Consider the following 15,571-nt stretch of genomic DNA (forward strand, 5'->3'; position numbering starts at 1 on the left):
CTTTTTGACAGAGATACCGCAGCACAGTAATATTTCTTGCTGTCCACTCAAAAATAAAGTAAAACAAAAAAAGTCAGAGTGAGGACTCTTCATTATCGATTTCGCACATCTAATTTAGCTGACAGTTGGTCACGTGGTTTCAAGCAAGTTTCCGTGTTGACACAGAGCTTTGTTGCAGAGCAGTCGGTGTTGAGTTTCTGAGGAGGATGCGGCGCGGTCATGGCCTTTTTTAAGACGCAAGAGCGAACCAAGGAAAGGTTAGTGCCGCTCTACCGCTTGTTAGCATCTTATTGTTTCTGCCTGGGAGGTCAGTAGTAGCCTTTATTTTTGTATATTTTATACAGCGGGGTGGTATTTGCTTTCACTGCGGCTTTCACTGCGGCTGAATGTCATTAATTTACCGTCTGGGCCACTCAGCTAATGAGAGCTCATCTGACAGCTGTGGGGTGCTTCTCATTATTGAAGTCATGATGCTGCTGCCCGGTTTGAGCCTGAGCCAGGGCGAAACGACACATGACGGCTGCTTCATCTCATGCCTGAAAATAATAAGTGCTAAGTGACTTGCACTGTAATCTATATTTATCTCCAGCCATCATATCATACAAGCTCTGCTTGACCTCACCTCTCTGAGTTGAGGTCATCGATGGTGGTTTGACTCTGGGAACAGTGTTTGTTGACAGTAGGTGCTCTAAGCTGAGCTCACGGGTTTTAATGTTAGAATTCTAAAAGGTGTAAAATAAATTTTTTGATGCAGGTAAAATACCTTTAAGCAAGCAGAATTCCGTCAGCAACAAGACAACAGATTGTAAATCTGTTCTTGTTTGTTCAAGAGATAGCAAAACCTCTATTTGTTTCGTGTGGCTATAGGCTACCAACCTCGATATATCGTAAATATATGATTAAAGTAGTGTCAGATCGCGCATTGCTACTATTATTATTTCAAATGACTGTTTAGATTCCATAGGTGAGCGATATGGAATTTTAATTTCATCACGATATTTTGCGGTGCAGTGATAATGACAAAAATTACGATTAAAATAATTTTTTTAGGTAGTTGTATGGCAGTGAATGCATGGCTCTTATCAGTTTAGTTTTTTTTTTTTTTAAAGATTATTAAATGGGATTTAGCAAGACATAGTTAACTATTCTTATTATGATAATAAATTTTTCACAATGAACAATGCGATAAAAGGGCTAATATATTTCAAGTCTTCTGGACTTGGATTTTCCAGTTTTCTCATAATGTGTAGCCTTAATCCCCATGATGAAACATAACAGTAGCAATTTTGAGGCAACGTGGTTTTTCTTTGTTTTGTTTTGCTTTGCTTTGTTTTTTTGTTGTTGTTTTTTTCTAGTAATGGTGGAGAAGCTGGTCAGAGTTGATTGGAAGGTAGATGAAGCTAAAATACAGGACAGTCCTGAAAGATGACCCGTTAGAGGTTGAGTGAATAGTAGTTCACCTTCCAGCAGAACTATTACAATAAACATCTAGTTAATCTCCAGTTCTGCAACTTTTAGATGCGATTCTTCTTTACCACGCCTGGATCAAACAATAAGGTCATCAAGCTGCAAAGTGCTGCAGAGGCACTTCAGCCATTTGACTTTGGTTTGTTGGAGCAGGGATGTATGTAAAGTTTGCGTCACTCCAACCTTTAAGGACTTGAGCTCTAGTTTAGATGTTAGCATGGCCTAGTTAAAGTCCAGAACTAAATTCAACTGAAAATCTAGAGCAAGAATTAAAAATTGGGACACACTGTTTTGTTTTACCTCGCCTTGTAATTACTTTCACGATTTCATTTCACGACGCATGTTATGTAGAGCGGCCATCTTAAAAGTGACCTGCTAGCTGAAAGTGATGCTCTTTGAGCAACATGCGAGTTAAATTATATGGTGATATTTCTGCACGGTGACCAGACAGCTTGGGGGTAAACGGGTTACCATGTTCTGGAAGAAAAAATAAAAAATTGAAATAATGTCATCACCACTGAGAAGGGATCAGACCATTGTAGTTTGACATCTATAGGAATTACTTGAGTAAAGTTGGTTTATGTTTGTGTGAAAATGTCCAATAATTAGCCAGAGTCCTCCAATAACCAACTGAGTTTTGTTTTTTTTGTTTGTTTGTTTTTTTCTATCACTTGGTTGGTTCAACTACATTGAAACTAAATAGTCATACTCTGTATATTATGTACTAATTTTATTATTTTAGTAATATTCTAGTCTTTTTTTTAATATGCTAGTTTTCAGTTGCCTAATGTTCAGTTTTGCTGATTTTTCTTCCACAGGTTTTCTCTCTTGTTGTTGGACTTGGAGGAATATTACTTTGAGCAGTACACTGCTTACCACGTGACAAGCCCTTCAATAAAGGAGAAGTAAGTGAGAGCATTAATGGAAATTCTGAAACTTAATCTCATCATCTGCTTTGCTTCAGGAAATGACTTTCTCAGACTGTTTTTTTTCCTGAAATATAAAAGACTGATTCAAATCTGTCACTTCTGTAATGTTCGCTTCTTGCCTATGGAGGCTTCTGTTTGCTTAAAGTCGAAGTCTATTGAAGAATCAAACATTGTTTCATTCTGTAATACATGAGTGAACAAGCTAAAAGATTAAGATCAGATGTTACCAAGCAAAATATAAACACAATGACTATATGACGGCTAAGCGTAACTGTACTTCTCACTTTTGTGTTTTAGATGATTTAGGTTTGTTTTAGGAGCTAATGCTAACAGCACAACAACACAATCTGTTGACCTTATTCTGAATTAGAAAATGATCCAGTTGTGATGTGTACATGATCATAATGTTCTGTCTGTATTATAATCTTTCTGCACCATTAAGAATATTTAAGTTAGAAATATTATATATTAGATTATTTTAAGGATTTTTTTTCATGGCAGTGTCTCCTTGAGAATAAAGTGCATTTATGTTAAAGATTAGTTTTGCATGTAAATGTTCAACAAACTGTCCTATATGAGATTGTCATTTCTATATGTGTATATTATATTACTGGACTGTGACCACTCAAATAGTTGAAACAATAACCGAATCTTTAGTCAAAAAACATTACATTTATTTTCTTAGAATTAAATCTTTTTGTTTTCATGTACGAAATGTTTAATTTTATAGAAATAAAACGAAGAAAAACCTTATAATAAATATTGATAGTTCATTTTGACTTTTCTGAAATATGTAACCTGTTTGGTTTTGGTTCTTAAAAAAAACTGTAAATGTAGTTTAAATAAAACCACATTTTTATTTTTTCTTCCAGTAAGATCAGAGGTTCCTTCAAAGTTTGCTCCAGATCCATCATATTTGATCCAGATGGCCTTGCAGAGCCAATTATAAAGGTTTGTGATGATACTGCAAATGCATTTTTCTGTCTCTTTAATCCTGCAGTTTATGGAGATACGTTTCACACTTTTACAGTTTCTTAAATCTTCTTTGTAGAAATCATAAAAACCATCCAGTGTAGGATTGTTGAAAGCTAAAACATCAAGTAGTGCAAGTGCAATAAAGTCTGACTCGATAACTTTTCTCATGATGGACTGTTTATGTGATGCTATGATTAAGGTGAGATAAGAGAGTTTATTGATCCCACAATCAGGAAATTTACATGTGCTAGCAGGTTTTGAGTAGCTGTGCCCGTCTTTATGGCTTATCCTAATCGATCCTCGATGTTTGCAGATTCCTCTGCGAGACTGTCAGAGAATCGAGTTTGTGGAGAAAGAGAACAATCCTTTTAACGAGTGAGTTTCCCTTCATTTCTGAGTATTTGTCATTTTGTCAAACTGGTTTGCTTACTTGAAAATGTTTTGCAGCTCTGCTGCATGCTTTGTTTTGGAAAAAACAAACCCGTCTGCTAAAAGTCTTTCAACCTCATTGGATTTGTGTTCCTCTCTCTCAGGCCGCGGCCACCGGCCATCACAGTTTCCTGTGAGCAGGTGAGATATTCCACAAAGCCTCCAACTCAGGGCTGCACTTTTCTTTTTAGTCTGAGTGAATGCGCCTGATTCATTTTCACTTTTTCTTTCAGGTTATCTTCATCAAGGAAAGCAACGTCATTGCGCCGTATAGGAATGAAAGGGTGAGTCAGCTGGAGCTGCTGTTTACCTCATGTGCTTCACTGTAGCAGCCTTCTGATTGTCATTATCTCAACTGATTATAACTTAACTTTTACTCACATTTAATTCTAACTAAAGAAAACAGAAGAATTTCAAAGTAAAACTCAATATATGACAGTATTGCATAAAAACTATTTTTTTTAATTGGTAGAGAGTTTTACCAGCTTTTCTGGCTGCTTAACTTAATTTCTCTTATTTTGGCAGGGATCAAAGAAACTGACCTTTGAACTGGAAGGTTGGAGTAAAACAGAAGATGTGGTGCAGACATTATTGCAGGTATGTGATTTTAAAATAGAAAATCAGATTATTCAAGCTGATTGTGTCTTTTGAAAGTGTTATTTAAGGACATTTCAATTGTTTTCATTGCTTTAAGATGTGCACAACATATAACATCCTTTACAAAGTACTTTAACAATATTAGCAAGGCTCAACAAAGTACTGTACAGTCACGCCCAGCGTAAAGGACAGAGTAAAAGAACAGCACAAACACACTCAGAAATTGTATAAAAGTTATTTCAAATACTGAGTCAAACAAGTTAAAACAAATGTAACAAAGGAATGATAATTATAATCACATTTGTTTGGAGCTAATTGAGGAAGAAATCAGTTTACATTGAGTCTTTGGAACAACTTCAAAAAGGCTTCTGCTCCGGTCGCAATTAGAGAAAAGTTTATGTCTACTGCTAATTTTACTTGACAATGAAGTGTCAGAATAGAATCAATACTCACTTCTAGTTTTTATAAAGGTTTGTTTTATAGGAAGAAAGATAAATACAAGGTGTCCTCCTGGTGTCTTCAGCTCTGAGCAACATCACTTTCACCTCGTCATTTAAGTTTCAAAGATTGAGCAACATCCTAACGTCAAAATAAAGCCGAACTGAGCGCACACTGATGGTGTTGAGCAGAAAATAAAGGTTAAAAATGCAAAGATGCTGAAAAAAGAGCACAGAGTTGCAGCACAGATAATAGAAAAAGTGGAGGTCTGAGATTAGTGCCCTGTGGTACTCCCCACCCCGATTTCATTTTAACCAAGGAAAGAACTCAGTTTTCCACTTTTTCAGAACTTTACATAAGAAAACAACAACAAAAAAAAAACACCCCAAGTCTGACTAAAGAGAACTGCCAGAGTGGGAGCCTGATGGGTTCATACTGGAAACCAGATGGATGACAGGCAGACTGGCTCCAAGTGGTCAAACTCATACACAGGGTAGTAAAACCAATGGATCTTCAGGGGATTGTGAAATAAGAGCCCCGGTCTTTACCACCTTCTCCATTTTCACCGCACAGGAGGCATCACTCCTTCCCAAAACATCACCAGAAATATTAAATGGAGAAATACCAGACAACTCGTGTGATTTTGGTCTCAGACATGTTCTTGTGTCATGAATGTTTTGTACTGTTGTTGTACAAATTTGTGGCATTACTAGGTAGTTTGGTGAGCACACTGTTACCCTCTGCTTCTCTACTGATGATGTCACAGTAAAAGTACAGAAAACATGGAGAACTGCTAGCAAAACAAAACCCACGGCCACCCTGCACATTCATCTACCGAGGAAAGGATGTTCCCTATTAGCAGGGATGCATTTATTATGTAAAATTTGGGACCTGGAGATCAGGCAGTTTCTGTAGTATTTTTGCAAAAAAAAAACAAAAAAAAATTGATGAATATGTTTAATCCTCTCTTAACCCTTTATCTCATTGTTATTTTTCTGTTTTTATCTTCCTAAATCTGGTAGCTCCACAGGGCTTCCTGTCTGGACAAACTAGGAGACCAGACGGCTATGGTAGGTTGATCATTACCTCACCTCACCTCATTTCAGACAATAAAAAAACATAAAAAAAAGATCCTGAGTGACTCATCCCATGGCATCCACATATTTTTACACTTGAATATCTGTAACTTCTTAGATTGCGGCTAATCTGCAGTCCCGACTGGCAAGGTCGTCGTTCGATAAGAATTGGTAAGTAGATATCCGAAATTTATACACTAGCAAAAACATAGCTTAGTTTTGGGGTAAACGTAACAATGCTCTGCTGTGAAGTTTTCAGAGTGTTGCAGAGAAGCCACACATGGAGTGTCCTGTAGAGATGGTGATGCCTCTGGTGTCCAACCCGGGCCACGTCTGTGTCACAAACGAAAACCTTTACTTCCAGCCCCTTAACGGACATCCGGTGAGTCCACAGTTGCAGCGGCCGGCTGCTCGCGAAACGATGCCGCCTGACAGAAACGCCGGTTAACCTCGCGTGTCGTTTCAGCAGCACGTGATTCAAATCAAACTGAACGAAGTCAGGAGGATCTACAAACGGCGGCACGGGCTCAGGCCTCTGGTGAGCAGCGCTGGACAGCTTCTTCAAAAATAAAACATCACTCGCCGTCGCGTCCATAACTACAGAAAGATTGTAAAACGTGTGTGTGTTTGTGTTTATTCAGGGGCTGGAGGTGTTCTGTACTGAGAATAACTTGTGTTCTGACATCTACTTGAAGTTTTACTACCCAGCCGACCGAGATGAAATCTACTATTACATTGCTACGTTTCTGGGTAAGAAAACGCAGGAAAGCTTTTGCTGTAGAAGAGCCAAGCGTTCGTCATCAGTAAGCAGAAATGGAAACAACTGTGAATGACATTAGTCCGCACCTCAAAGATGATTTAATAATAGATAACAAAATCCCAGGAAATAATTTTTGCCTGTAGGCATCAGATTATACAACACCCAACTCTGAATGTCGTGAAATTTATTCTGAACTCATTTATAGATTCACATATTTCCATATTTGCTTTTAGTTTTTTCATTTTATTTATATTTTGTATTTAGGTCATGTTTAATTTTCTTGTAATTTCACATTTATGTCAATTTTTTTAATCCTTAATAGAAGTATTTATATTTGCTAATATGTTACTCTTTGGATGGGAGCAGCTTGCCAACAAATAAGCAATTTTTCTTGGGGGATCAATAAAGTATATTTTGATTCTGATGTTTATGACTAAAAAACGAGAGCAAGAGAAATCATTTTAAAGAATACTGGCAAAATCCATCTGAAACAAGTTTGAGAAGAAAAAAATACAACAAAGTTGAACTTAGGTATTTCATCTTTATATAATAGGAGAACATTACTTTTTTTTATCTGCACCTAAAAAACATTGAATAAATGATCTTGTTCTCAATCACACCTGACAATCATATGTGTTTATTAATGCATATACAGATTCTATATCTTGCATTTTGACGTGTTAGTTGTAATGTTTACGTGGACAATAAGCCATTAAGAAGCGTAAAACTTTAAAAAGTGGAGAATGTTCCTAATGCTATCAGACATTTAGACTTTTTTTATATGTATGATTGAAGTTCTATTTATTTATGTGAAAGCAGTAGAGTTTAAAATGTACTGTAAAAAATACAGGAGAAAAGATCCCTTATTGCTGGTGTTGAAATGTTCAAATGAATCCGACGTCATTGAGTTTTCCTCTGTTTGGCTCAGAGAATCACATCAAGGAGCACACGGCAGAGAGCTACATGCTGCAGTGGCAGCGCGGCCATCTCAGCAACTATGAGTATCTCCTCCATTTGAACAACCTGGCCGACCGCAGCTGCAACGACCTGTCCCAGTACCCCGTCTTCCCCTGGGTCATAGCCGACTACACCAGCACGCAGTTTGGTGGGTCGGTGTTCCTGTTACAGGCGGAAAACAAGCAGGAAATGTGTGGAAAAACAGAGATTTTTATTTATTCAAGGCTTTCTTCTTTTTATTTTTATAAGATTTGGCAAATTCAGACACATTCAGAGACCTGAGTAAACCCATCGGGGCTCTGAATCAGGAGCGACTCGACAGACTGCTGGTGAGAGGTTTAAAGTTGTTTTCTGAGTTTTAAGCTCTTACTGTGTGGAAGGAGACCCCCACCCATCCCTCGGTAACCTCTGAGTGGTTCTGCTCTCACAGGCTCGGTACGGAGGCATGCCCGAACCGCGCTTCATCTACGGGAGCCATTACTCCTCTCCAGGATACGTCCTGTTTTACCTCGTCAGAGTCGGTACGTTGAAGCTCTAAGCTCAAAACTAATCAGCATTTATAACAATTCACGATAAAATGAATGATACAATTGCAGCTCCTTTAATTGTAAATATTTGATAAAATATAGCGCTGCAATTAATGATTATTTTAGTAATCGATTGTTCTGTCGATTAATTGAAAAGAACAGCACGTTCTAAAGATGTTTCATTTAACCACTTAGGACTTTTTAATGCAATATTAGAAATATATTAAAAACGCAATTGAACAAATGATTCAGTTCCTTTTTTAAATAAGAAAAGAAACTTTTTATTGCCTAAAATGCAATACTATAACATTCTTTCAGTAAATCTGAACCGGGTAAAGCTAACGGTATACAACCTGATGAATTCTGGGTAGAACAGATTTATAGACAAAGGGGTTATTTATTGTTAATGCAAAATAAACTCATATTTTGTACAATTTTGGATTAAATAAATTTTTTGAGTCTTTATATTCTAGTTAAAGATTAAGCAATTACAAAATTACCTGAAGATTATTTCAGTAATCGATTAATCCAAAGAATCGTTTCAGCTTTAGATACAAATAAAGTCAGATTTAAAGATTTTTCTGAAGTGTAACAGAAGCCGTCCTCTCTCATCAGCTCCAGAGCACATGCTGTGTCTGCAGAACGGCCGCTTTGACCACGCAGACCGCATGTTCAACAGGTAGCATTACTCCAACTTATCAACATGCAGAAAGCACACATCTGTATGTTTGTTTTCTTATATTAACCTCAACTAAAATTCTCCATTCATGAAACTTTCCACAAAAATTGCACGTTTTTTATTCTGTTTACTTTTGATGATCATCAGCCGTTTGTGTATAAAATAAGAAAAATCAAGTGTTTTCATTTTTCTGATAGAATATTTACTTTGGTGCTTTTATTTCCTGCAGCATCAGTGAAACATGGAAAAACTGCTTAGAGGGAGCAACAGACTTTAAAGAGGTAAAAACTGGACGTGTCAAAAGGCAACATTTATTCTACATAGAGTACTGGCAGGACTAGTTCTCCTACTCCTTTCTGGGTTTCCTCAGCAGTTTGTGTTAAAACAGCGCCCCTGGTGGAACATCGGAGGCAAGGAAACATGAGATCAAAGCAGCTAAATAATTTTTCATTCATTCATTTTTAAATATTTCTTTGCATGTTTTTCATCCAATCTAAGCTGCAACCAGCAGAATGTTACTGAGAATATTGCTTTGTCTTGGCGGGGTTTTTTGCCATCGAAGAGGACTTTAGAGAACAGTTTTACAAAAGATTTGCTCCATTGATTTTGACACTTTAGGGGTAAAAGAGGTTATAGTTTGCAAATGCAGCGTCTCTGGAGGAGTGTGTTATATCTTTGTGTCCTTACTATTGCAGCTGATCCCAGAGTTTTATGGAAATGACTCCAGCTTCCTGGAAAACAGACTGAGTCTTGATTTGGGCCGAAAGCAGAATGGAACGCTAGTCGGTGACGTTCTTCTCCCTCCATGGGCCTCGGGTAAGTTAACTTTTGTCTGCGTATCCCAGACAGAGTGACCTGGAAAAACCTGGAATTCGAATTAAGGATTTTCAATGTTTACTTAAATAAGGGGAAATATTTGAACTTATTAACCAGGTTACAATGAAGAACTAGTTCTCATTTACACTGTAAATAAAAAAATAAGTTTTTATTTTTCTGACTTTATTTCTAGTCGTATTTGTGTAAAACATTGATCAATCTCGTTTAGTCTGTTTTGTACAAGTTCAATGCTTACACCCTGACAAATGCAGAAATATCTGACATACACATGTTGCAGTTTTATGATATTGCTCCTGGAAAACTGGCTTAAAGAGATTTTCTAAAGCTGAGCCTTAAACGTGGGGGAAAATATGGAACTTTAAAATGCATAGGACACCTCGTGTCAAGTCGATGAAGTCAAAGTGTATTTTATCTTCTCTCCAGATGCCAGTGATTTTCTTAAAAAGCACCGGCTTGCCTTGGAGAGTCAGTATGTATCAGAGCACCTTCATGAATGGATCGACTTGGTGTTTGGATTCAAGCAGAGGGGCAGTGAAGCTGTCGAAGCTCATAATGGTAACACTCACTTTTTAAAAAAGAAGTAACTTTAAACCCAAACTATTCAGAAAATTACATGTCTATTTTTACTTTCTTTCTAGTTTTTCACCCGTTGACCTACGAAGGCGGGATGGACTGTGACAGGTGTAAAAGAAAATCGGCTGAAAACGATTGTTGTTGTTATTTTTCTACGAGGTTCATCACTAACCACTCTCCCCCTCTCCCCGGGAAGCATCGAGGACACGGACCAGAGAATAGCCATGCTGACGCAGATCCTGGAGTTCGGCCAGACGCCCAAGCAGCTCTTCACGAGCCCTCACCCCCAGAGGATCACATCCCGGTTCCAGAACCTCACGCGGAGCTCCAGTGTCAACTCTGCTGCCGGCGAGCTGTCCCCTGGTAACGCTGCAGCTCACGCATTCAGATGCCTCAGCTTCAACTGTGTATTATTAACACACGTCTGCCGTTTTCCAGTAAAGCATTCTGATTTCAAAGTAAATGTCGACGTTCACACACGGTGGCAAACCCACAAAGTGGATGTGAAGTTAAGGCCATGTTGCAATCACAAACTTGAATATCAAACGCCGTAGTCCAGGATTGTAGAGTGAAGGAAAACGTTTAATTTATGAAAAATGTTCACAAAAGAAAAAAAAAAGAATCTGCAGCAGTGTTACACCCTTAAATGTTTCGTCGTATTTGACGTCAATATGGCTTGTGGCAAACCAAACTTTGTACTGCTTCTAGTTTCACCACTTTTATGGAAATTTCACAACTATTTGCTGCTTTGTGTTCCTCTATCAAACAAAATCCTGTTAAAATGCATTGAAATGTACTATTGTAACACGATAAAATGTAGAAAGGTGTGAAACGTTTTCTTCCATGTGCTGTTTCAGTCTCTCTGTGTGAGGACTCGTCGTTTGAAGACCTGACTGAGGAAAGCAGGAGGATGGCCTGGGCCAACATGGCAACTCTGAAGAGGATCTCCAGCCACAAAATCCATAAGGAGTAAGTCTGCTTGCTTTCTTCTCGGCAACGGTAATAAAAGAGTCATAAACGTAACGCGGTGGAGCACAGAACTGAAAGTTTAGTTTCAGACGTTTGGGCTGCAGGCAGCATTGTCTGCTTTGGAATATTTCAATAGTTTTGTGACGACAGATTTGTTTTCATGAAATATTAGAAATAAATCTCCTAAATATATACACTTTTCACTCTAAACATGTAACTAATTCTGCCTTTTAAACGTCCAGAGCCGTGACGGGCATCGCTGTGACTCGAGACGGAGCTTCGATCTTCTCTACATCTCAAGGTTTGGAGAAAAACAAAAAACCTGCTTGGTGCAGCGTGTTGTTTGGTAGCTAAGCAACCGGAAAGTTTTCTCCTCCATCAAATCTAAGTTGAACTTAACATGTCTCACTTTTCTGTCAACTTGATGCCTTTATTCCAGACTCAACACTTAAAATGTTTTCCAAAGAGCTGAAGGAATTCCAGAGGAGCGTCTCCTTCTCCAACATGGTACCCAGCTGGATTTTCTGTCCGTTTTCCGTCGCATAAAACAGTCCAGCTCTGTGAACAGTTAACCTCTCCGCTGTTTTCCAGGCGTTATCTTCATGTTTGATGCTGGCCGACGGGAAAACTGTGTTGTGTTCTTCATGGGACAACAACGTGTAAGTGCAGTGACTGAGTGAACGCTTGATGAATTTTACTTGATGACTCTTTCCTGGCCTCCTCTGTCTTCCCTGGCAGATACTTCTACTCCATCCCTTATGGCCGGCGGCAGGACACACTGATGGGTCACGATGACGCCGTCAGTGAGATGTGCTGGTTTGATGATAGGCTCTATACAGCGTCCTGGGATTCCACTGTTAAGGTACCTTTTTTTTTTGTTTCACCTCCAAAAAGGTCTTTTAAACACCACAAACGCTTTACATTCTGATGAGCATTCCACAAATTAAAGACGCACCGACTGCAATTTTCTGGCTGACTTTAAAAGCCTCACTTGACTATTTTGATTTATTATTTCTTTGTTCTGGTGTTAATTTGCAGGTATGGCAGTGTTCCTCTAAAAACCAACCCAGCAACAAAAAAAATACATTTGAGCTGCTGGCTGAGTTGGAACATGATGCTGGGGTGAGTCGCATATTTCTGCATCAGTTTACTATATTTTATGGCCTCTATATTTTATTGTTGGAAAAAAAAATCCAACATTATTTGTATTATTTGTTCATTGCAGGATTGTCAGCTAAATCTTTCTTCCTTGCTCTCTTACATTCAGGTAAACACAGTCGCTCTGAATCCTGCTGGAACTCTGCTGGCATCCGGCTGTAAAGACGGGACGGTCACCATCTGGGACACCAGCAGCTACCAGACTCTGCAGCAGGTTCATTGCCATGCTGGAACCATCCACCACTCCGCCTTCAGTCCTGGTGTGTCACAAAATGCAGCAATATGATTAAGCCTTAGCATTGATCAAATCTGCACACAAACCTCTTGGTTTTATGAAGTACTTTCTCTTATTTAGGGAATATTCAAGTTTCTCCTTGAATATATATGTTTAGAAGCATGTTTGAAAGGTCTGGGTAACTCAAAGCTAGTCTCTGGTTGTTACTTTCCTCAGACAGCAGACATGTTCTCAGCGTTGGTGATGACTGCTATATGAAGGTGATGGACGTTCAGACTGGAATGATGATCTCTTCAGTTAAAGCTGAGGAGGAGCAAAGGTAGGAAACGTGACGTCGCTAAACCTGAAGCTTTTTAACCGTTTTTAAGTGGCTGGGTGCTGCTAACATAAACGTGCCTTGGAAAAGTTTTCATACCCGTGAACCAAAATCTATAATGTATTTTATGTGACAGACCAACACATTACGAAGTGGAGGGGAAGCACACGTGGTTTGTAAATAAAAACCAAAAGCTGTGGCATGCATTCGTATTGATCTTTACTAAAACGCCCATAAATAAATCTGAGTTCAACCAGTCAACCTGAGAAGTCATCTGATTAGTTTCTAGAGTTCAGGGTTGGGTTCTAAAATAATAAGCCAATGACGACTCTGGAGTAGCTGCAGAAATCCACAGTGAAAAAGAAAACTGTAAGAAATCTTGTCTGTACCTCACATTTGTTTTGCTTTTGTTGGGAGATTCAGGGCGATCCTGGAAGAAAAGCTGCTGGACTGCAAAAGATCTGTGATTGGTACAAAGGATCAGAACTAGAGCTTTCTAGGTTAAATCACATTCATGGCCCAGTCAAAGTCCATCCAGAGCCAAATATAATTGAGTATCTTAGATAAGACTTGAAAAATGAAAGTTCAGTCTGACTGAGCTTGAGCTATTTTGCATAGAAGAAGCCAAGTACTAAACAATGTCACACTTTTCAGATTCTCACAGGAAATATGATGACACTGTATTTATCTTTACATCACAGTTCTGTCCTACTTTGAGTTTGGACTCAACAATCCACATTTTGTAAGGTGACAAAATGTGGAGAAGTTTATGGTGTGTTGACGTTTTTTTTGTTTTTTTTTCTTGCTGTTTTGAGTAGCTGCCTTATCTATGAAGGCCCTTATCTGTGGGACTTATCAGCGTCTCTGTGTTTTGCAGATGTTTCTGCTGGGACGGGAGCTCGGTGCTGTGTGGAGGACGCTCTGGTAACCTCCTTCTATGGGATCTGCTCAGCAACACGGTCATCAACAGAATCCCCGCTCACTCTGGTACAACTCATCTTTACGAGTTAACCACAACTTTACATGAAAGATAGTAATAAAACAATCCACCCTGATTGACTGTCATCATACACAATAAAGGCAGAGACTTATTAAAGACTCGGGTCAAGAAGGCAGATTTTGTTATTTTACGCCAAACAGTGAGCTGATTAATAAATATAAGCACTTGTTTTTCCAGGTGCTGTCACTGCCATGTGGATGAATGAACTGTGCAACAAGGTGATCACAGGTGGAGAGGACAAGCAGATCATGTTCTGGAGGCTGCAGAGTTAAAGGTCTCTCTCTGCAGCGACGGAGACCAAATCTCCTAGTTAAATGCACAGGACATGTTTCCCTCTGATCATGTGACCCAAGTACAAGGAACAGACTGATCTGAGATTTTACCCTTGCAGTATGCCAGAAAGTTGGGTGGAGGACGTAATGTTACCATAATGTTAATCGTTGTCAGTTATATCGAAATACAAACGTGTCTAAATGCAGTGTTTGCTTGAGAGCAGGAAGCTAAAACAATTTAATCGCCTTATTTTCTATTGTTTTTAATCCTGTCATTTATGGATAGTTGTGTGGACTTTATTTTTTATTTTTTTTAGTTTATTCTGAGGAACAGCTGTAAACCCAAGAAGCTTGTATAACTCATAGGATGGATGTTAATATTTTTTTTAATCATCAATGATGTTTCTAATTCCTTTGCTTTATGTGAATTTTATTGTTTAATGTGGACCCAGTGCTTTATGCTGCTCAGGTGTTGCTACAGAAACACAAAATTACCTCGAAAGTGGTCGTCCAGTTCTTGTTTTTAGCTCAACTGAAATATTGATACTGGAAGGAAAAAAAGAAACTTTATTGCCTGATCTCATGCACACAGGACATGGTAAGCACAAAATACTATCTCATGTGCACTGTTAAGTTTATTATCCTTTTTTTCCTTCCATCTCCCTTTAGGGTCTCCCTAAGCAAAAGTAGCAGTTTAAAAAAAAAAAAACATTATTTTATCTTATCCATCCATACAAACTGAGAGCCTATAAATCTTTAACCACAAGCAAACAAATGTAGTATAAGCTAAGTAGCTAGCATCATATGATAACGGCGAAATAAATGGGGAAATAAAATGGTGCTAGCTGGCCTGGTAAAAACCAGCCTCTTGTTCCATGTCTTGTTTCATGCAGAGGGTTTAGATTTAGGAACAATTACTTGCTGGTGGCTTGAACTTTGTTGAAGTTATTTTTCCTCAATCTCTAAGGTTAAGCTGTAAAGTGACAGTTCAACGCTAGAAGCTTACGTGAGACTTTTTCTGCCTGCTGATTGGTCTGTTTGAAAATAAATCCACTTCAATTGGAGAAAACTCAGACGGAGCTCTGAAGAGAGGTTATATCGCGTAGCGAAGATGCTAACTAAAACTTAAATTTTGCGTCCATCTTATCAAACTATCGTATCATTATTGATGCACCTTATCAAGTCCACGGGCTCAAATCTGTTACTTTAATGGGCTCTTTGCACCTAAGGCGTTGTCACATCTCCAGGAGCTAATGCGGCTCACTTTTTTCCGCTTTGAGTTACCATGACTGGTAGAAAAGACTAAGTCGTATTTTACATGCAAAAAAAACAATACTATTAACATTGTTGTCTTCCTAATATAATGGGCTTTTAAGT

The 15,571-nt window shown here is 38.4% G+C and overlaps 1 protein-coding gene across 2 annotated transcripts; it reads left to right on the plus strand.

The window, feature by feature from the left end:
- Window positions 1-142: 142 nt before the first annotated feature.
- nsmaf (neutral sphingomyelinase (N-SMase) activation associated factor) lies at window positions 143-15,057 on the plus strand. 2 transcript variants are annotated; one of them, XM_015002919.2, is made up of 31 exons: window positions 143-257; window positions 2,286-2,372; window positions 3,269-3,347; window positions 3,685-3,746; window positions 3,905-3,941; window positions 4,034-4,084; window positions 4,326-4,397; window positions 5,858-5,905; window positions 6,030-6,082; window positions 6,164-6,293; window positions 6,378-6,449; window positions 6,553-6,661; window positions 7,600-7,776; window positions 7,878-7,957; window positions 8,059-8,149; window positions 8,771-8,834; window positions 9,064-9,115; window positions 9,530-9,650; window positions 10,095-10,226; window positions 10,310-10,352; window positions 10,441-10,607; window positions 11,102-11,213; window positions 11,456-11,514; window positions 11,653-11,720; window positions 11,805-11,872; window positions 11,952-12,075; window positions 12,252-12,335; window positions 12,481-12,631; window positions 12,823-12,925; window positions 13,800-13,909; window positions 14,100-15,057. In XM_015002919.2, exons 1-31 carry the CDS (start codon window positions 220-222, stop codon window positions 14,192-14,194), a joined length of 2,739 nt encoding a protein of 912 aa, XP_014858405.2. In that variant the 5' UTR covers window positions 143-219; the 3' UTR covers window positions 14,195-15,057. The 2 variants fall into 2 exon arrangements, with proteins under 2 accessions (XP_014858405.2, XP_014858406.2); XM_015002920.2 differs by having other exon boundaries at window positions 6,381-6,449.
- Window positions 15,058-15,571: the final 514 nt, after the last annotated feature.

This window comes from Poecilia mexicana, unplaced genomic scaffold (genome assembly GCF_051168715.1).
Source record: "Poecilia mexicana isolate PSO_F unplaced genomic scaffold, ASM5116871v1 scaffold_20, whole genome shotgun sequence".
NCBI classification, from domain to species: domain Eukaryota; kingdom Metazoa; phylum Chordata; class Actinopteri; order Cyprinodontiformes; family Poeciliidae; genus Poecilia; species Poecilia mexicana.

Bases quoted from the DNA above. Each gene is read 5' to 3' on its own strand.
- nsmaf (XM_015002919.2), top strand. From the start codon at position 220: ATGGCCTTTTTTAAGACGCAAGAGCGAACCAAGGAAAG. The intron at 7,958-8,058 runs GTGAGAGGTTTA...CTGCTCTCACAG, and splicing joins AGCGACTCGACAGACTGCTG to GCTCGGTACGGAGGCATGCC. The intron at 12,336-12,480 runs GTGAGTCGCATA...TCTTACATTCAG, and splicing joins AGTTGGAACATGATGCTGGG to GTAAACACAGTCGCTCTGAA.